The sequence below is a fragment of the Falco naumanni genome, chromosome 9 (genome assembly GCF_017639655.2).
Source record: "Falco naumanni isolate bFalNau1 chromosome 9, bFalNau1.pat, whole genome shotgun sequence".
Classification (NCBI taxonomy): domain Eukaryota; kingdom Metazoa; phylum Chordata; class Aves; order Falconiformes; family Falconidae; genus Falco; species Falco naumanni.
The window spans coordinates 4,893,866-4,915,126 of record NC_054062.1 but is presented as its reverse complement, the minus strand read 5'-3'; the positions used below and the strand labels follow the sequence as shown (position 1 = coordinate 4,915,126).

Here is a 21,261-nt window from a genome sequence, read left to right as displayed (position 1 = left end):
TTGTCTACTGAAAGCGGAGCCAACTTTAGAGCTCCATTTGGGTGCTCTGGGCTTTGAAAATCTCCAAGGATGGAGATGCCACCACTTCCCCTCACTCTATCCCAGGGCTGTGCTGCTCCCATGGAGGAGAATTTTCTCCCTATGTCCTGTGGGCCTTCCCCTTGCTGCATTTTGTGTCTCTTACCTCTGTGTCTTGCCCTGTGCACCTCTGAGCAAAGCCATCATCCCCTCACAGCCCCATCCACCCTGCAGACCTGGAGAGGTCTGCCCCTGATTAGAGCTTAGATGTCTGGACCACCTCAAATTCACTTATAAAGGGCTGGAAGTTCCAGATCTGAAAGTGTTTAGGCACCAAGGGCAGCATTTTTATGTCCTCAGATACAGTTTTGGGTGGAGTGTAGGCACCAAGTGCATGTGAACAACCCTTGTATACTCTGCTGCTTAGTAGCTTTGAAACTTTAAAATGATTCTGCTAGCCATGTGGCCGGGCTCTTCAAGGCCATAGGGGGATTCTGGCAATGAACCAGGTTTGCTGCTGCAGTTGTAGTTGATGGAGATGACGCTGGTGTGAACAGGCACAGTGGTCTTCAACTTGAGGATGTACTGGCCACCCGTGGCCACTGGGTAAAGAGGAGACCCATGTTCTGGGCCTGCCTTCAGCTGGGGGGGTGAAACCCACCGCGCACACGACAGCATGACCAGGCGGCGTTGGGAGTGGGAGCAGCCTTCATCCTGCATGAAGCCAGGCAGCGAAGGACTGCGTCCTCCAACAGCCCGCCCGGGGGGCAGCGAGGGAGCGGAGGGTTGAGCCCCACACTGCAGCGCGGTGAATTCCTTAACTTCTGCCTTGAGGTTTACTCGACAGAAGCACGTGCACGTAGCCTGGTGTGCACAGGCAGCGTGGCCTGGCCGTGCGCGCGCTGCACCAGTGCCCAGGGCTCGCACAGCCAAGTTGTGCGTGTTGGGTGTGAACTGCACCACAAACGTGTATTTGTGCTGGGGACGCTCGTGGGCAACACCTGGTGCTGCTGTCCCAAGGGCTTTGAGCCTTCAGGAAACCTGACAAATGTTATAAAATCTCTGTGCTCATCCACAATTTCCAGGGGTGGGGAGGGGAGTGTGCTGCAGGTGGAACTGCTGTTGGGTACCAGCATCACTCCTGGCAGCAGCGCAGAGGTTTCCTGGGCGACTGCATCCTGCTTTATCTCCTTCCTCCCACTGCTGCCATGAGAGCTGCCGCATCGCCATGGCAGCCCTGAAGGAAAACAACCTCCTCCCTCCCAGTCCATACTATATCCCCGGGTAGTTCTGAAGTTAATCCAAAATGTCTGTTCATTTCCAATGCAAATAGCTCCGCTTGGGATCACGTAGTATTTGATTCATGATACTTTGGGTTGTTTTTTTTTTAAACATACTATTAAATATTCCAAGTAACAGTGCTTCGAAGAAGACTGAGCTCCAGGGTAAGCAGTGCTACCTGATACCAGGGTATAATTAAGGACCATACCATAGCACATTGAGGGTAAAGTAAAAATTGTTCTTTTCCCCTCTTTTTTTTTTTTATTTGTTTTGAGCTGCCAAATGTTACCAGGGCTGCTGTGCAGGGTTTGCTTTCCAAACTGTCCTAAGTTTTGCATCAAAGATGTTTGAAGGTCTCCTTTGATTAAATATTTGCATAGACGTGATACGGTCTTGCCAAGTTGGTTGGGGCACAGTCCAGCTGCCAGAGCAGAGCTCTTTGAAGAAGGCAGCGACTCTGGGTGCTGGTGATCTAAATTGATGTGTGGTTAGATGTATTCCCTCCCGCAAAAAAAAAAAAAAAAGCTTTTTGGAACATTCTCCTCTAAAGGCTTAGAAAGAAGAAACCAAGCTGTCATGGGTAGGAGGTGATGTGGTGTTGGTTAGAAGGTGAGACATGAACAGCAGAAGTAAGTGGATGGGCTTTGTGGTGGAGGAGTTGGGGAGGGGTCCCCGGTGACCCCTGCTGAGAAGTGACACTAAACGGGCTGGGAAGGGCTGGATGGCCGCTGGGGGGAAACAAGCTCCTGTTGGTACAAAACCACTGGGGTTAGTCCAGCCTGAGGGCTGACTCTGAGGGGCATCAGGGCGACCTCCCAGGGTGCAGGGGCTGGCGATGGACCAGGCTGCCAACCTCGGCGCAGGGCCAGGAGGCAGGCAGGTCCCAGGCTGCAGGTTAGGGAAGGAAACGCGCTCCACCCTTCACGATGCTCCTGTGGTGACGATGGGATCAGTCCTCCCATTACAGCAACACGCAGGATTTTTCCATTCCTGATCCCCCTATCCTCCAACCTTACATAAGCTCTGGGGTTGGGTTTTTTTTTTAACATGTTTTTGCGTTGCTGCGGTTGTCTGAACGATGTGAGTGTTACTCCGTGCATGCTGTCACCCTGTCAAAGCTGTGCGCTGACAGTGGCTTGGGAAAGATGAGTAACAGCAAGGAGGGAGCTGTGGCAGGGCTGGCACCTCCAAAAGCCTCAGGACTTTCCCCTGCCTGCTCCTGCCTGCAGGCAGCTCCCCCAGGAGCAGGGAATACTGACAGCAGCCAGGGCTGCTCCTCTCTGGGTTGCTGCTTTGGCCGCTGAAAGCAGGAGGAAGAGGAACCGAATTGTGCTACTGCTTTTTGCAGCGCCTCGCAGGCTGGTAGCGTCACCCCGAGCCCCTGAGGAAGCCCCCATGGGTGGCTGCGGGTGCTGCTTTGCATCTGCTTTGGGTGGCTGAGTGCAAGGTGGAGCTGCCTCGAGGCCCTCACCGAGCCCAGGCTCCGCTCCTGGCAGGAGGCGAGGGAAGGTGCCTTGTCACAGCGTCTCACCAGTTGTCCCGTGTGCTGTAGCCGGCCGTGCCGGTAAACCCACAAACACAACCAGGACGTCAGAACAGGTTGCTGTGGTTCAGGTGGAGCGATGGTCACAGCCAGGGCTTTGCAATGCCACCGCGGTTGCTTGAGAGCATCGGGAAGCCAAGCCCCACGTGCGGGATGGTTTGGGAAGGACTTGGTGGGCAGAGAAGGGGCAAACCCCGGGGTGCTGGGCAGCGGGCACAGCCCTGCCCGGCTCTGCGGGACCGGGAGGGGTGCGGAGCCCAGCGAGGACGGGCCCAGGGCCAAGGCTGTTCCCGGGCGATCGGGAAGGCAGAGCAGGTTTGGGTGACGCAGCCTGGGGAGCGGCGATCGCAGAGATACGGCTGAGTAAGAGGAGAGTGAAATGGGGCTCAGCCTTGGGAAAGCAGGTTGCTCACCGCGCAGCAGTGAGGTTTGGGGTCAGCGGTGGCACGAACTACAGAGATGGGGGCTCCCTCCAGTTCTTAATCAAAATACCCAGCAGGAGGAGGAGAAACAGCCCTGCTGAGACCAGTCTCTTCCCCATGCGCCAAGGCTTTTACCGGTAGCACCTGTAATTCACTTTGCAGCAGATCCCTTCTCCATAAACCCAGACTGACTTGCCTGAGCTCCTCAGATTACCTCGCTTTTAATTGCTCATGAATTGAATCCTTTCTCAGCCCTACCATTATTTTGCTCATGATCAAAATTCCTCCAGCCATCCTGTAATTATTGGGCTATGTCATTTGTGCTCTTGCTCAGCTTTATCGTCCCGGTGTAGCTTCCCCGTGTTGCAAGACTTGCTGAAAATAATCCATGGGGACGAGCCACTGAGCTCCTCTGGCAGCTGCTGGTGAGAGATCCTGCATGCAAAGTGGGAAAAGCTGCCAAATGTAAATGCACAGCTCTGCTCGCTGTTGTTTAAAGTATTTGGAAGGGAAAGGACTTACTCATCATCTTATGATCCTCATGCATCATCTGGCTTTATCCCCAGATATGCAGTGGGCTCATTGATTGAATATTTCTGTCCGTGCATTGCAACTGGCAGCTCTACCTTTCTTTGGTGGTGGGATAACATCGCCATTAGGAAATCCGATGCTGGGAATAGCTGAAGTTTCTGATCTGTACTGGTGGACTCGGGAGGGGAGCCAGAGCTCCAGCACCTGCCCTACCCTGGGCCACCAAAAAATCGCAACTGCCTGTCCCATGCCACAGGGAGCGGAGAGGCAGCATGCCGTGACACACCCCACGCAGGGGTCCCAAAAAATGGAGCGATGCTTGTTCCTGGGGCTGAGCAGCCACCTGCCTGCCCATGCCTCTCCCGTGCAAAGCAGGGCCTGGGGGGGCTGTGAGCCCCATCCCGCTCCTTGCTAGAAGGGTACGGAGCAGAGAGGTTTGGAGGGTTCAAGCAGCCATTTGTCTTTATTTTTGAGTTTCAGTATTGAACAAGGGACACTGGGAAATTCCCAGTAACTCACAGTGTTTTAGAACGGGGTGGGGGATTACAAGATTGAAAGCTGAGGTGTGTTGAACTGGAAATACTGGAACTGGAGAGCTGTTGGTGTCAGCGCTGTCCAAGTGCCTGCAGCCCATGCTGTGCTCCCGCTGTATGTTTTCCCATCCCCAGGTGCCGCTTCAGCCGCTCTCCCTGACCCCATCCTGTATTTCTCCATGAACCAAAGCACAAGCCCGTGCCTATACACGCCTGTAAATCTATGAGCCAGTTTTCATGTGAAAACACGCATGTGCGAGCACACACAGACCTGCCTGGCTGCACACTCAGCCGCACGCACCTCCTCGGTGCTCCCCTCGTGCCGCTGCTCCAGCGGTGTCAATTCATTCCCAGTCGCTTGCAGATCCCGGCACGATCCCCTTCCCTCGCTCGTGTGCTCCTGGCCTTGCCAGTGCACAAAAGCTTTGGAGCAGGTCACCCTGCCCGTGGATGCTCCACACGCCATCTCACTGATGGCTCTGTTTTGGTTTCCTTCTCAGCTGCCAGGGCTTTGTCCCTCAGTACGGTTCCTGGTTTGGAGAAACCGTTGGCAAAAGCCGGTGCTGCCTGCTGATGGACCCTGGCGTTGGGAAGAGCCCCTGCCCCTTGCTGGCAGCACTGCGCCGGCAGAAGTTCATCCAGCGGGACAAAGCGCTGTGCCCGGGGTTCTCCCCGGCCGTCCAGGTGAGCAGACCCCGGGTCTCGTCCCTTCGCTCTGCTAACGAGCACAGGGTCGATCGTGAGCAGGGGGGGTCTGTGCCCATCCTTGGTAGGCTCTTGGGGTGAAACGGGGGGGAGGTTCCATGGAGCAATCCTGGCTCTGGTGCAGGAGCGTGGACACCTGAGAGCAGCACTGCTGCGGAGCTGGACCACTCGCCCCCGGCTGTTGGGCACGGGGCATCCGCTGGAGTGGAGAGGAGAATGTCAGTTCGCAGGTAACTTAGATGAGAATAAATGATTTTAGGGCACACTATGAACTCACTTCCCAATTCTTCTCTATTCCTTTTGTGATTTAACCCCAGCCAGCAATTCAGCCCCACACAGCTGCTTGCTTGCTCCCCTGCAGCAGGATGGGGGAGAAAATCAGAGGGGTAGAAGTGAGAAAACTCATGGGTTGAGATAAAGAAAGCTTAATAATTGAAATAATAATAATGAATAATGAAAAGGAAAATAACAAAAAGAGATAAATAAACCTCATGAAAGATAAGCAATGCAAATGAAACCAGTTGCTCACCAGCAACCGGCTGATGCCCAGCCAGTCCCCTAGCTGTAGCACCCACCCACCCACCCCCCATTTTATCATTGAGCATGACACCACGTGGTATGGTACATCCCTTGGGCCAGTGGGGTCGGCTGTCCCGGGCATGTCCCCCCCAGCCCCTTGTGCCCCCCAGCCTGCTCACCGTGGGGTGGGGTGAGGAGCAGAACAGCCCTTGGCTCCGGGTGAGCAAAAGCATCCCTGTGTGATCAGCACAAATCTACAACACAGCCCCTATAGCTACTGTGAAGAAAATTAATTCTGTGCCAGCCAAAACCAGCACAACTCCACAGGCTGAAATCTGTCCCTGCGGGGCAGGTCGGCAGCCGCCCCCCGGTGCAGGGCTGCCCCCGCTTGGAGCTCTCTCGCAGCCTGTGGTTCGTTTTGCATCCTGCTGCTCCTGCCCCGGCAGCAGGGCTGGGGTGCCCTTCCCTTCCCTTCCCACCTTCCCCGCTTCTGCTGCTGGGCCCCGTCTCCTCCCTGATACCACGACGTGCTCGTGGAGATTCCCAGCACTGGGAATCTGTGGGAATCTCCTGCCAAGTCCCAGCCCTTCTGGGCAGGGAGCCTAGTCCCTGCAGAGCAGACCCGAACGGGGCCACAGCAGCAGCCGCACCATGATCCCAATCAGCCCCAATTAATAGACTTGCTGTCCATTGGAGACGCGTTTGCCATGTGCCATATCTCATGTCTAAGCTGTAGGTGCTGCGGCTGCCCTGCTCGGTGGGAGCGAGTCCTCTCCTGGCCAAACGCAGGGGTGACGTGCCCGGATGGGACCTGGGTCTTCATTTCCCTGGAGACGGCCACGCCAAAGCGATGCTTCCCCATTTCTTACTGAGAATTTGTGCCACGCAGCTTCTTGGAAACTTTTGGCCTTTCTGTTCATCCTAACCCTGTTTTCCAGGATCTAGGTCTCCGCTGCACAGGTGGTGGTTACAGGTTTCGTTCCTGGCCATTTACATTTGCATTTCCTTGGACTAAAATATAGTTGGGATGGACCCAACTAACCAGTTGACCTAGTTGCTGTCTCTCATTATCCTGTTGTCATTCTTGTTCTCTCCCCACCAGCCTTTACGTCATCTGGCAATGTTTGCAGCTGGGAGCTCATGTTTGCTGCTCGCTGGTGAACCCCTGAAGACCGTGGCTGCAGGGAGCATGCCTGCTGTGCTGATAACCCTTCATCAACAGCTCCTGCTGTTGAGCTGCCAGTGAGCGATCCCTTAAACTTGTCACTGCAAACTTCATGGGTACTGCCCGGCATCCTTCTGGGTAGCTGATGTGATGGAGATCAAAGAGCGGTGCTGGATCTGGGTGGTTGCCTGTAGCTAACTGGGTCTGAAGGCTTTTTCTGAAGGTCTGATCTTGATTAAGCCTTGTTGATGGGCATCAAGTATTTTGCTGGTTTCTATCAGCCGAGCCCCACGTTGCTCTCTGGCTAGAGGCGAGGTCAGGCTCTGCTGGTTGGGTTATGCTGGATCTCCGAGGGTGGCCATGCTGGTGTTGAGGGGTTTATGGCACAGGCCAAGCAGCAGGTATCTGCTCCCTGGGAACCTGGACTGAAAACACATGGAGATTTACTCAAATCAAGTGCACAGCTTCTGACTTTTAGTTTAGTGCCTTCCTGCACGACCTTTCTGAATTGATGTTTGCAAAACCCAAGGTCGTAAGAAAGAGCTCATATGGATTTCTCAAGTACAAAACAACTTCTGTTTTCTTTTTCCTTTGGTTTGTGGGATAAAGAGAGTAGATGCAATATTTTCATTAATAATGACGGAAATACTAGGACAAACCTGCTTTAAAATTTGTACGCTGGATTGAAAAATTGCTTTCATCCAGGATTTGTCTTTCCTTTGTTGCTAGCCTAACACTTGCTAATTCAATTACATAGAGTGTATATACTATACAAAGTTTTATGCAGTATATATACTTTATAACACAATTATAAGCAGGTTGCCCGTCAGAAGTTTTATACTCCTGCAGAAAGGGGCAAATCTTGCTCTGTGCGGTTTGAGGGGGACAGGCTGTAATTCCCTGGGGCTCCCTGCAGATGAAGCCTCTGCTGGAAGTTGGTGTCTTGTCCATGGGGCTTTGCACTGTGGTGCAGATGTCCACCAAACACGAGGAGGTCAGGGGGAGGCAGTACTGACCAGAGGGCTGAGAAACAATGACCTCCGAGAGCAAAAATGGAAGGAATCCGGTTTGTTTACAAAAAGACAAGACTGACATAGTAACAGATTTCCAATAAGGAAAAGGTTGTTGCAGGGTGTCAGAGCGATCATCCTCCGAAACCACCGAGGAGGGAGATATTGGTTCATTCTTGGCACAGAGCATGAGGAAGCACCAGGCTGGAGGAGCCGTATGGAGCCGGGGCAGCCACATCACGAGGTATTTTTAAGGGAAAGCTGGACAGAAGATGCCAAGCTCAGCTATTCCTGCGGAGTCTCAAGCCACAAGGCTCTGTCCCTCGTTTGCAGTGGGGATATTTACCATACATAAGACAATTTTTTTTCCAGCCAGCATTACAGCAGACCTTTTCCTCGATGAGCAGCAACGATGCCAGCGCAAGAATTCCTTGGGGAGGTCTGTGTCTAGGGTGTGCTGACGCAGCCATGTGAAGAAAAGGATGTGTTGGGTTTGGGTTTTTTTCTTTTCCTCCTTCTTTATAGCTTGGCTAATGATACTTTGCAGTTTAGGCATCACTGAAAATAAATAAGTTCTTGAACGTCTATTTGTGCAGATTTCCAGACGGTTTGTGGGACAGGCACTCGCAAGATGCAGTCGCAGCTGTGGGATGCTGTTGACCTCCAGGCTCCCTTCCATCACTACAGAGGGGTGGGGGGGGTCCGAGGCCCAGTGCAAGGGGAATCCCTCGTCCTCGTTTGGCCACTCCTGTCTCTTAACTCGGTGTCTGTCCTGCAGGGTACTTTCCCCGTGAGAAAAGCTGGGGCTGCAACAAACTTTCCTGACCCCGACCTTAGGCCAAAACCTCCCGTGCTGGGGCTAGCAGAGGAAGAACGGATGGTGATGCACATGGACCCCGTGCCCTAGAACCACCCTGACGAGTACAACCCAAGGACATGACTGCCTCAGAGGTGCTCACAGAGGATTTCACACCATCCCGCATCTGAGGAGCAGGAGTAGCGACTGCCCGAGCTAACCCTGGCAGTGGACAGGGAAAAAGGTGTTGACGTGGCCGGCTGAGCCGTGCCCGGGCAGGGAGCAAACCGGTAAGTGGTGCTGGGTGAAGAAGGTGCCTGGGCAGGGATGCTGCTGCGGAAGGGTGGGGGGTCGGGGACTGGTGGGCACGGAAGGGATCCCCTTGGTCCAGGGGTGTGAAGAGGGACTTTCATACAGACGTGGAGGGCAAGGACAGAAAGTTTAGAATAGAGAAATCTCAGACACGTGAATATTTCTAGCAGCAGCAACTCTACTGCGTCTTCAGGAAATCGTGATCATTAATCACTCTTCCTAATCAAAATGGCTTAACTTCTCATTTGGTTGAGTTGTAGCTCCAAATCCCAGTCGTCAGGTCTTGCGTTATGCTGTGCTGCACAGCCAGGGCTGCGTTTCCTCGGGGTGGACGGGGAGCCAAGCCCTGCCACTGCGGCCCTCCTCCTCCTCCTCCTCCTCCTCCTCTTCCTCCCGGCACCCTGGGCCGTGTGCTCTTGACTTCTCCCACCTGCATTTCCCCCGTCATTCTCCCTGGTTTAAGCCCGGGATTTGCCCATGGAGCTGGGCGCTGCTCGGCACGGCTGGCATCGCTCAGGCTGACGTGTCGGAGCCCCTCATCCCTACGGAGCCAGGGACAGCGCTGGGCGCGCTCCAGCCAGCCGAGCCTCTGCAAATCCCCTGAAGGCAGAGATTAGAGATTTGACGTACTGAGTCAAAAGCTGGCTTGGGTATAAATCCCAAGAAGGGGCATTCCTGCTCTGAGAAACAGATTTACAGAGGAGCTCAGTGCCCAAAGCTCCCCTTGTTCTCCCTGGGGATTTTGCAAAACCTCTGCCGACAGAGAGCTCATCTGGTAATTTGACTTCAGCAGAAATTCTTGGAGTAGTTCTTAGCGTAAAGCTGGGAAGAAATGAAAATGGCAGCTGCCGTTCACAGGTTCTGCCAGTGGTTTAAGCGATGCAGCCAAAGGAAGAAGCAGGTTTTACTGGTGTTTATTTTATTTCTCCTTTTATTTTGAGCCCATGAAAACTGATGATGTGACACTGCCAGGAGCAGCTGAAACCCTGGCTATAGAGCAAGGTAATCTGTTACCGAGGCTGGATGCACCAAATGTGATCCGACAGAAAGTCATTCCAGGTAAAAGAGCGGGAGGTTATGCACAGCACGAGTCCACCTCGGAAGAAATTGTGTCACCCTTCTCCCCCATGGGGAAACCTCAGAGACATTGCCCAGGTGCTCCGGCTCATCTGGACACTTTGGATCCAAGGGTGTGTCTTTGGGATGCTGTCACTCCCGTGGATCTCACACTGAGGGACACATGCCCATGGGTGGGTGGAAGGAATGCAGGAGCCACCTCAGATCCCTACAGCTGTGGGGCCAGGCTAGAAGATGCTCCAGAAAGCAGAGAGATGGGTCGTGGGCTCTGCACCAACTGCAGCAGCTTGGTGAGTATCTGTTACCGTTGAGGGAGTTGTTTCTCTCCTAGAAATAAGATGCTTTTCTGAATTATCAAATCAACACATAGCGGTGCATTGCATCATCACAAACATATAAAACTCTGTCTTACGAGGAGTTACATTCCGTAACTTCTCCGCTTGCTCCAGAAGAGCGTTCCTCTGCAAGCAGCATCACGAAGGGTGACACACACACGGAACCCCCCTCTGAAGGGTACGACCCCAGCAGGAGGAACCTTGGCTTTGCAGCGAACCACAGCAAATAAAGGGGTTGCATATCAAAATATTTCAGTTGAAATGAAAAGGCATCACTGTTTTAGGATGCGGCAGACAAATATCTCTCTCTCTCTCTCTCCAAAGCGTTCCTTTGGAAAGAGGGAGTTCTGGCTGCTTTTAGTTTGATTTACGTAATTTTATATAGTTTCTGTCTTAAAACGAGTGAGAATGCGTGGGATGGGCAGGGCAAAAAAGGAAGAAAGGTTGAACACCGGGTTGTCAGCCCCCAAACGTGTATTAAATAACTGGGAGAGGATGTGACAGAACTGTTGGTGTAAAGAAAAGATGAGAAAATTAAATGTTTTTTCCATTCCTTGTGGACACCAACAAAGATCAGTTCAGCCCACTGAGGTTTCCCCTGGGAATCGTAAGGCTCCTTCAGGAGGTGCCTCACATGTAAGAGTTAGTTTTACCATTTAAACGGATAAGGTTTCCCTTCCTATACACTGCCAAGGTTTTATATTTATTCCAGCCTCTTCCACTCCCAGATTGGTTGATCCATATCTGATACGTATGTTCTCAAGCAGAAAATGTTCTCTTTTGTCTTTTTCCAAAGGGTACGCTGGATTCATCCCCCGCCTCACCTGGATTAATGGCACAAACTACATCCAGGGTGTGAAGGAAGCAGTGGACGGGTTTGGCTGACACCAGGTAGATGATGTGCACAGATCTTACGTCAGCAGGATCATGTTGGTGTTGATTCGTCCGCGACACCAAAAGTGGTTCTGTTTTCAGTGGTAGTATTAGAACCGGGGTTAGAAGTACAAGCAAACCAAAGTGCTATTAGGCCACATGTTAAAAAAATCATGAGCAATTAAATTCTGTAACTTGTTTTCTTGGGACATTAAGGGAGGATAAATGAGTTCATAAAAAGATTAAGTAAATCTATTGAGGGTTGGATCAAGGGTGGCTATTAAAAATGTTGCTCTGAGTGCAGAAACACAGGATGCAGCTATCTGCGCTTCCCTCACACAATATATCATCTCGATCTGGATGGCAGTGCTGGATGGCTTCCTGGGCTGCTTGGATGGGTATTTTGCCCTTTTAATTGGTTGTAAGGCTTTTCGCTTTACGGACGTAATTTGCCTTAAAGGGATCCAGATCTTCTTTCTCCTCCTTCTGGAAAGGATGCAGAAATATCCCTGCTGAAAAACTATTTTGTCCCCTTGCTGTAAGATCTCCTATATAATCCTCCTACATGCGAAAATGAGATCGATCCCACAGTAGTTAATCGTTTGCATCCAAAGCTATGCATTTCCTCCTGCTTCCCACATGGAGCCAGATCCCTGGGATGCAGCAGTGCCCGGTCCCGTGCTGGTGAGGGCAGATCAGCTCAGTGGCACAAGCAGGTTATAATGCTTCCAGCCCTTTCCCAGTGCTGGGATTCACTGCAGTGCCTTCGCCCCAGAGTATAGACGTAGGAAAAAGCCCAGGACTGAGGATCCGAGCTCAGAGATGCTCAGCTGGGAAGAAATGACTCAGCAGGGAGAGCAGCGGGGCTGACATGGCAGCCTCATGCTTTGGCTGAAACCTATTTCCCTGCGCTGGCGTCCTCCTCCTTTCCTTCTGCTGTTAACAGGGATTGAAATGAATCGAAGAGAGAAACCCCCAGGCATTATCAAAACTAAATGTGCTGTTTGTAAAGCCTTTCTGCCCCTGGTGCCTTAAGAAACGTCTGCCATGCAGCAAAGGCAAGGGAGGTGTTTCTCCATTGCAGGATTCAGCAGAATCCAGGCTCGCAGAGGTTAGCTGCAGCGCACCAAGCGCTGCAGGAATATAAGCACGCTAAAAAAAAAAAAAAAGAAAAAAAAAAGAAAAAAAATAATCACGCATGTTTCTGTCTAAGATGGCTTCTGACTTCAAGCCACTAATCTTCTGCCCTAAATCTCTGTTGCCCTAGGTGACATACTGGGATGTGCCATGGATCATTGCTTACTGTCTGCATCGGGCAAAATAATGCAATCCTCTCGCTTCAGTGCTGCGCTTGAGGAACTGCAGCAACCACTCCATCGCCCATCATCAAAGCGCTGCTGCGGCCCCATGGTTTGCTCGGCCCCGTGACCCCCGTCCCTTCGCCACAGCAGCATCCTCAGGGGTTTTGCCGCTGGGGAGAGGCGTGGAGCTGCATCTCCATCCTCCAGCACAGCCCGTACCTGGGTCTGACCTGGGAGGGCAGGGGCAGCTCCAGGAGGTGATTTACACGCTCCCTTAACGCTCTCTAAGCCTTCCTGCCCCTCCTAGCCTGGGAATTACTGGCAAATCACCGGGTGGGACTCGTGGAAAAACAAACCTAGCTGAAGGGCTCACACCAAAACATGGATGTGCTGAGTCACGGCACAGGAGCAGACAGGGCATGTTTCCAGCACCAGCAGACACTGCTGGCTCACAGCCTGTCAAATGTAGGAGCGTGAGGTGGTTGGGGCATGCGGATGGTGCTCGAAGGTGCTGGATGCAGCCGGGCTGCAGAGATGCTGGAGGCTGCGCCGCTGCTCCGAGTGCCTAAGGGCTTGCAGAGGCAGTGTGGTGCGGGGCTGCTGCCTGCACCTGTCCGGGGAAAAACTTTGGAAGCGGGAAAAGCGACAATGCAATGTAGCTCCTAACTAGAAAACCAAACTGGGAAGAGAATTACTTGACATTGGCTTAAATATTTTCTTTAAGGCAGAGTCAAAGCGTGTGACTTTGGTAAAACCAATGTGCTTTAAAATGAACTGTGCTGTGTTGCTGGGGTTTATTTTTTTTGGTGTTCCAATTTTTGCAGAGAAACCCAGCTTGCAGCTTTGGGAAGAGATTCCCCCAGACGTACCGGCCAAACAACAAAGTTTACACCAGTGCTGGACCGGTACCTTCCTACAAAGGCTTCATACCAGGCAAGTTTATCAGCTGAGTGAAAATGAAAGTCACTAATTATTGTCATTAAGCAGCACTGTTATTAGCTGTAGTGTTGTAGATGTGAACAATTACTGAAATGTTCCACACGGGTAGTAGATTTTTTGAAAAACTTTTTTCCCGCCCCAGTCTGTGCCAAGGTGCTGGAGCTGTGCCCTCCCCTGCCTTTCTGCAGGAGGGCACATCGCCCTCGCTGCCTGCCCGGGCTTGTGCAGAACGTTCCACTGGTTTCCAGCCCCTGAACACCCCGCTAAAGCAGTGGAGGGTCAGTGACACACACCCCCTGTTACACGGCTGCCCTGCAGTTTCTCTGTCAGGCAAGTGATGCTGTCCCCAAAAGCTTGAAGTCTGATAAAAAGCAAAAGGTAGATGATACAAAAGGGGTTGAGAAAGCAAAAAAAAAAAAAAAAAAAAGCGGTGGGATGGTATTAGCTGTCAAGTAGTGGCTACCCAGTACTGCCTAGTCCTTGTCAGTTGTTGGTGTTGCCTAAAAGAAGAGGTCTGAAGTAATTTTGTCTCTGTTAAGGGGGAATGTCTGCTCATGTGCCTGAAAGCATTAAGGTATCAGGCTAAAATTTCAATAAATCAGCAAGTAATATTGCTGTCTGTGGCTACAGCAAAGTCAAGATCCCACAGCTCAGTAATGCGGGATGGGAAACCACAGAGATAAGCTAGAAACAGCCAGTCTCATAGCTTGTGCTTCATGCAGTGCGGAGGAGGAAAATGGTAGAAGACACAAAATGTTGTAGAAATGAAAGCAAAGAGCAGGAAACGGCTCTCCTGGCAGGGCTGGTGTTCGCGGGATTGAGCCCGGAGAGAAAAACCGTTGAGGCTGAATGTGGCTCTGGCAAGGCTTGTATCAGGGGCACAGGAAAGCCACGCAGAAACAGTCATCAGGGGCTTGTGGGTGGAAGCATCTCATGTGCTGATGGGGAAAGGTGAGGCTGGACAGGCCTTCTGTGAGGGTCAGTATGTGCCTTCTGCTGCCTGTCACCGCACTGCTGCCCTGGGGAGGGGCAGGGGCAGCTGCTGTCCCCGGTGCGTCACCCTCAACCCGTCCCCATCCTTGGTGCAGCAGCTCTGGGTGTCTCGTGGAAGAGCCCCCACTCGGGGTGCTTGCATCCTGGGCTGGATTGCCCAGAAGGGGCCGCGGTCATGCTCCACAGAGCTGTGCCTGCAAGCTAAAGCCCCCTGGAGAAAAGCTGTGATGAACCCGAGGGTAGGCTGGATTCCAGTGTTAGTACGGAGCCTGCGGGAAGCAGCGGGAGAGCGGCCGGAGCTCTTCAGCAGAGGGCCACTGCCCTAGTTCTGCCTGGTGGGTGATGCTGGGGGGGACACACCACCATCCTGCCCTTGGGAACTGACAGGCCAGGGACCCCGCCAGCTTCAGTGCAAGGAAAAGGAGGAAGAAAAAAAAAAAAAAAAACACCCTAAAACTGCTTAAAAGTATTACTTAACACTTTAAAAATCTGTTGCTATCATTTTACCTATGGAAGTATCCTGCTGCATAGGTTCAAAACCACCTCTTTCTGCAGACAGACCGCTTTCCACCATCCCAAGAACCACCACAGTTAGTGCGACTTTAACTGCTCCAACCGGCTCAACTCTGGGAGGAGAAACCAATTTTTAAGACAGAAAAACCTTAACACAAGGTCCGTTACCATTCCTGAACAGAATTTCTTCCGCAGGAAAGCAGCCTACTATCTCCTGATCCAGCTGTTCGGAGTGACAGGTTTGTCACCTTGGGTAACGCTGAACAGATTTACTCTTTCCACAGGAAAAATTTGCTTTGCTAATGTAGGTTTTTCATGTGACGGAATAGCGCTACGTGGGATCAGGTGTTCAGTGCACTTCAAAAGCAGGGCTGCAGCAACACCCAACTGATCTCATTTTTAAAATCAGTAGGTAGAGGGTTTCAAAAAGCGACCCCAGATCTTCTGTGTCATTTGCCCTCGGCAGCAGGCGCTGCATGGTGTGTCACAGCTCTGGTGGCAGGCCACAGCTACCTGCTGGGTTTACGCTGCTGAGTAGCCGCAGTGGATCAGCCCAGCTCATCTTCGCCAGGAACACCCACCTGCACCATTTTGTTGTCCCAGCACCTGGGTTAAGCTGCAGCTCAGACACCTACACTTGAACCTCCGCTTCCATTCCGGTCAGGAGAGCCGCTCGGCTCCTGCCGAGTAAAGCCTGTAACAGGAGTCCACAGGCAGGTACCTAAATTTAGACACAGCTTGGAGCTGAATTCCATCCTACATGTGAAATGCCTTCCCCCTCCACCAGTACACTCGATTATAAAGAAATACCAGCAGATTTCTTCAGTTCCCACACCACCAGGAGCCAGCAGGACTGCCACCACATCCAGGGACACAAGCCGCCTCACTGGAAGGCAGGGAGAGCAGCGTGGTTGCCATGGGCAAGGTGGCAGGGCTCACACCAAGTCCATTATTTTTCTTTTCCAGACCTGTGACACACCCACACGCTTACGTTTGGAAACGGCCCCCAAAAACCTTACCAAAAGGAACAAAGGAGACTAGCTTCTGCACTGTGAAAAATGCTTTAATGGTGCCTGTACAGCATTTGAAGTGACTTTGAGACAGGAACACAACACAAAGAGAAATTTTGAATGGAAGAGTTCATACAGCTTTAAACAAAAGTGTTCAACAGGAACACAACACAGACAGAGAAATTTTGAATGGAAGAGTTCATACAGCTTTAAACAAAATTTACAGGTGTTCATCTGCATAGCTTTTACTCTGCCTCTTCCTCAACCTCCTCCTCAAACTCCCCCTCCTCCTCAGCTGTAGCATCCTGGTACTGCTGATACTCGGACACCAAGTCATTCATGTTGCTCTCAGCTTCTGTGAACTCCATCTCATCCATGCCCTCGCCAGTGTACCAGTGCAGGAAAGCCTTTCGGCGGAACATCGCAGTGAACTGCTCAGAAATGCGTTTGAACAGCTCCTGGATGGCTGTGCTGTTACCAATGAAGGTAGCAGACATTTTCAGGCCACGAGGTGGAATATCACAGACTGCTGTTTTAACATTATTAGGAATCCATTCGACAAAATAGCTGCTATTTTTGTTCTGAACATTCAGCATTTGCTCATCGACCTCTTTCATTGACATACGGCCTCTAAAAACAGCAGCCACGGTCAGATAGCGGCCATGACGTGGGTCACACGCAGCCATCATATTCTTTGCATCAAACATCTGCTGTGTTAGCTCTGGCACAGTTAAAGCACGATACTGCTGGCTCCCACGGCTCGTAAGTGGGGCAAAACCAGGCATGAAAAAGTGCAGTCGGGGGAAGGGAACCATGTTCACTGCCAGCTTCCGCAGGTCAGCATTAAGCTGGCCTGGGAATCGCAGGCAGGTGGTAACACCGCTCATGGTGGCTGACACTAAATGGTTCAGATCACCGTACGTTGGAGTGGTTAACTTCAGTGTTCTGAAGCATATGTCATACAGGGCTTCGTTATCAATACAGTATGTTTCATCTGTGTTCTCCACAAGCTGGTGCACAGAGAGGGTGGCATTGTAGGGCTCTACTACAGTATCTGATACTTTAGGGGAAGGTACAACACTGAACGTGTTCATAATTCGGTCTGGGTACTCTTCACGAATTTTGCTGATGAGGAGAGTACCCATGCCAGAGCCTGTACCACCACCCAGAGAGTGAGTAAGCTGAAAGCCCTGCAGACAATCACAGCTTTCTGCCTCCTTTCTTACAACATCTAACACGGAATCAACTAATTCAGCACCTTCCGTATAGTGGCCCTTTGCCCAGTTGTTTCCTGCTCCGCTCTGACCTGGAAGAGAGCCATTTTCATATTAGATTACGGTCACTGCTTCCTGCTTATTGCTCGCAAGCAAGGCTTAGGAGCATCGGGGCTGCAGAGAAATCCCTCAACAGCTTTAATTTTATCGAGCATAGAGCTGTGGCTTCACACAAGCACCTCCGCAACACCTCAGTACACAGAAGACATTCATGATCAACGACACAGCAGCCATTTAGCCTCCCCCGGTAGCACGGAGGGGGTAATGCCAGCCAGAAGAGCAACGACCTCTCGTGCCTCCTCGGGCCCGCACTGCTAGCAGGCACCACCGAGCCCCCGGGGGGCAGCAAGACATCCCCCACCCCGCACACTGGGGTGCCATGAGGCAACAGGACACACCCCACCCCCTGGGGTGCCATGAGGCAGCAGGGCATCCTCACCCCCCTGCCCTGAGGTGGCGTGAGGCGCAAGGACACCCGCCGCCCGGGGGTGCCGTGAAGCGGCAGGGCATCCCCCCACCCCACCCCGGGGTGCCGTGAGGCGGCGGGGCCCCCCCCGGGAGCCCGTGCGGCGCCGGGGCCCTCAGTGCAGGGCCCGGCCCTGCCCGCCCCGCCCCGAGCCGCTTGCTCGCGGCGTCCCTCCCCCGCTCCCGGCGCACTCACCGAACACGAAGTTGTCCGGCCTGAATATCTGGCCGAAGGGCCCGGAGCGCACCGAGTCCATCGTGCCGGGCTCCAGGTCCACCAGGACGGCGCGGGGCACGTACTTGCCACCTGCAAAACAGGGAGAAGCCGTCACGGCGGCGGCGGGGGCGGCCCGGGGGCGGCGGCGGCGGCCCGGGCCCTACCTGTGGCCTCGTTGTAGTAGACGTTAATGCGCTCCAGCTGCAGGTCGCTGTCGCCGTGGTAGGTGCCGGTTGGATCGATGCCATGTTCGTCGCTGATCACCTCCCAGAACTGCCGGAGAAAATCGCGTCAGGGGCGGCTGGGCCGGGAGGGCTCCCCTCCCCCCACCGACCCCCCTCCTCCCGCCGCCCACGGCCCGGACCTTGGCTCCGATCTGGTTCCCGCACTGCCCGGCCTGCAGGTGCACGATTTCCCTCATGATGGCGAAGCGTTAGTCTCCCCCCTCAGCCCAACTGTCCTCCAACCGACTGACTGAGCGACAGGCAACGGCCACCCTTTATATAGCAGCGGAATGCGCGCGCAGCCTTCTTTTCCCTGCCCAGGCGGCCACCCGCAGCAGCTACTGGCTACTCGTAACGAGGCTCTACAAATAAAAAAATCTGGTTGGTTGGAGCGCTGTCACTCAAATCATTGGCTCCCGTTCGTTCCGCCCATCTGTCTGTTGATCTTACTGTTAGGCAACGGGGACCCTCGAATGCCCGCCTTACTCGCTCAGAACATCCCCGATTGGCTTAATTGAATGATTGATGTCGCGCTTGATTGGCTGTGGGCCTCAGCGATGAGCTAACGTCATTTGATTGGGTGAAAACAAAGTGTCCTGGTAACCGTCGCAACGGCTCCGCAGGCGGCCCGGGGCGGTGGCCGGCGTGGCCGCGCAGGCCCGGAGCCGTGTGCGCGCTCTGGGCAGCGCAGCGGTGGCTCCTCCTCACTGCGGGACGGGGGGAGGGCGCTGGCCAGGGAAACCCGGCCGGGTCCTCCGCGGCTGCCGAGCACCCCCCCAGCCTCTGGGGTCCTCTCCTCCGGGAGCACCTCCTGTGGCCGCCCCCGCCCGCCCGCGGCCCCGGGGCACTGCGGCGGCGCTCTGGGCCCGACCGCGCATGCGCGGGCTGCGGCGCCGTTCTAGCACTTTCTGGCGCGCAGCCGCCTGAGGCAGCGGGGGCCGCGCGACCGTTGTCATGGCGACCGCGGCGGGAAGGGGCTGGGCGGGGGCGCGGCCTGCGGCGGCGCTGAGGGGCGCGGGGTGGCCGCGGCCCTGCGCGGGGCCTTGGCGGCAGCTCTGCGGGAAGAGCCGGCGCTGCGTGAGGCGCTGCCCGCCTGGTAGGGCCCTGGCTGCGGGGGCGGCCCCCCGGGGCGGCTGCCTGGCTTTCCGAGGGGAAGAGGGCAGCGCGGGCTCGGTGACAGGCGCCTCTGGCTGAGGCGGGCGTTCATGCTGCGGCTCCCTCGTGGGGCAGCCAGGCACCCCAGGCTGGATAACCACCACCTCGCCTTTTCTCAGTCTCTTACTCGGCTGTAGCGTTTGCCTTCTACTATCCAGCTTCGTTAGCCCATCCTTGCCTGGACAGTTCATCTCTTAGTCACGGCTTCTACTGAGCATGCTTTGATTGTTGCTTTAGCAGAGCCTGTTTATGATTATATGTATTCATTAAGATGCCAGCGAGGTCTACAAGGCCTAGCATCCCTTCTTTCATAATGCAGCTACAGCTTGAAAGAGGCACCTAATTGAGTTCTCCAAACCTAGCTAGTCTCCAGCTGCTGCCTTGCTGTGGGGGTGGACTGAGGAGAAAACAGCAGATGACCTCAATTCCTTCTACACAAACAGAGCACATTGGGCCAGCGCTCTGTGTCACTCGGGCATTCCTGTAATGCAGAGGTACCTTATGGCTGGTATATATACCGTGTTCTGTGCTTGGATAACAATAATCAACGGCTTCTGTGACTGGGTCAGGTGCAGAGGTGGGCAGGAGGAGAATAGTGCTGCGAAGACTTTGGCTGGAGATAGGATAGCCTTTGGTAGTTGGCTTAATACAAAGGTTATGGTGATTGGTATTTTTAGCATGTAAACATGAGATGCTGGAAGGAGCCCAGGAGCACTGCGAGCAGCCCCAGAGACCCTGGGGTGAGCCCCAGAGCATCAGGAGTGACCCGAGAGGATCCTGGGCAGCTCCAGGAGGGACCTTCACCAGCTCCAGAAGCGCCCAGACATGACTTGGAAGACACACATACAGCTCACTCTCCGCATTCGAAGCCGGAATGTGGGAGGTTTATGCAGTTTGCTTGGAGATAGCTGAGTAATGCAGAGGCATTAGGGTCTAGATTTATCCCCACTAATTATAGACATTGATTTGAATAGCTAACTCTGGGCAGCATTCACACCAGAGTCAGTGGAAAGGGGTGACTCGGCCCACTCCAGCTCTGAATAGCCCCCTGATGACACCATTCAGTTCTCTATAAAGGTGTTCGAGGTGACCAAATCCAAAAATCTCAGTAGTATTTTAAATATCAAAGGCAGCTGGGATCAATCCAGATTAGACTTGCTCAAGATTCCATGCAAGGCTGTAATAATAATCAGTAAAGACAGTTTTTCCTCCAGGATGTGATGCCATCTCTTCAGAGTACTGTAAAAAATGAATACTGTCCTCTTTCTGGTTAAAAAGAGAGAATTTAGCATGTCTTGCCTGTGTTCCGCTGTCTAGGAAAGTACATTCAGCATAAATTCTCAGTGAGGTGTACTCAGAACAGCATTAGCAAGCTTCTGCGCTCACGAAGCCCTAGAAAACGGTCACTAAAATGGAGCAGAGGGAGCCACTGCAGGGCTGGCAGGAGGTTTGCTGGTACAAGTGCTGCTGTATTTAATGCAGATACAAGGTGGTGTGGTTTTTTTTCAGCTAGGGCCAGAAAAGCACTGCACATCAGTGACAAAGATCTGTTTCCTTACTTTGTTAGAAATCATAAGCCTTTGTAGCTGGTGCTTCTCGCAGCTTGTGCTTCAGTCTGCACTGCCTTTAATGTTTGGGAAGCTGTTCTGTAATATGTGGAGTGAGAAATGGTTGCCACCCCCAGCGTTCCCACTGGCAGCAAAAAAAGTGGAAATACTCTGCTCAGTTAAAACTTAAAATACCTATACAATACTACCAGGACTGCACCCAGCAGGGCAGGGGTTAGTGCCCTATGGGGTGTCTAAAACTTTGCTCCTGTGATTGAGCCCCCAATGGTTTCCTTGGGAGATTCAGCTACCTGAACATCTGTGGGTTGGGAGGCATTTCAAATTATGCATGCAACATTTATTTTTGCTAATTCTGTCCCAGCCAGCTAGTACTTCTGTTCTTAGCTACGTGCAGATCCACAGGAAATGACAATTTTATTTTAAATATTTTTCATTTTTTAAATTAAAGTAAAATGCCAGTACTTCTAAGCTTTCTGTGAGGA

General features: G+C 53.0%; 2 protein-coding genes across 2 annotated transcripts; one reads left to right on the top strand and one right to left on the bottom strand.

Moving 5' to 3' along the window:
- Positions 1-1,143: 1,143 nt before the first annotated feature.
- On the top strand, positions 1,144-16,109 carry FAM166A (family with sequence similarity 166 member A). Its single transcript, XM_040606593.1, is given in 6 exon segments — positions 1,144-1,302; positions 4,829-5,012; positions 9,672-9,894; positions 11,044-11,147; positions 13,246-13,354; positions 15,845-16,109. Coding segments are annotated over 6 exon segments (753 nt in total). The 5' UTR covers positions 1,144-1,246; the 3' UTR covers positions 15,922-16,109.
- On the bottom strand, positions 15,912-18,327 carry TUBB4B (tubulin beta 4B class IVb). Its single transcript, XM_040606731.1, has 4 exons — positions 18,197-18,327; positions 17,997-18,105; positions 17,812-17,922; positions 15,912-17,182 (listed from the first exon to the last, which is right to left on the bottom strand). Exons 1-4 carry the CDS (start codon positions 18,251-18,253, stop codon positions 16,122-16,124), a joined length of 1,338 nt encoding a protein of 445 aa, XP_040462665.1. The 5' UTR covers positions 18,254-18,327; the 3' UTR covers positions 15,912-16,121.
- Positions 18,328-21,261: the final 2,934 nt, after the last annotated feature.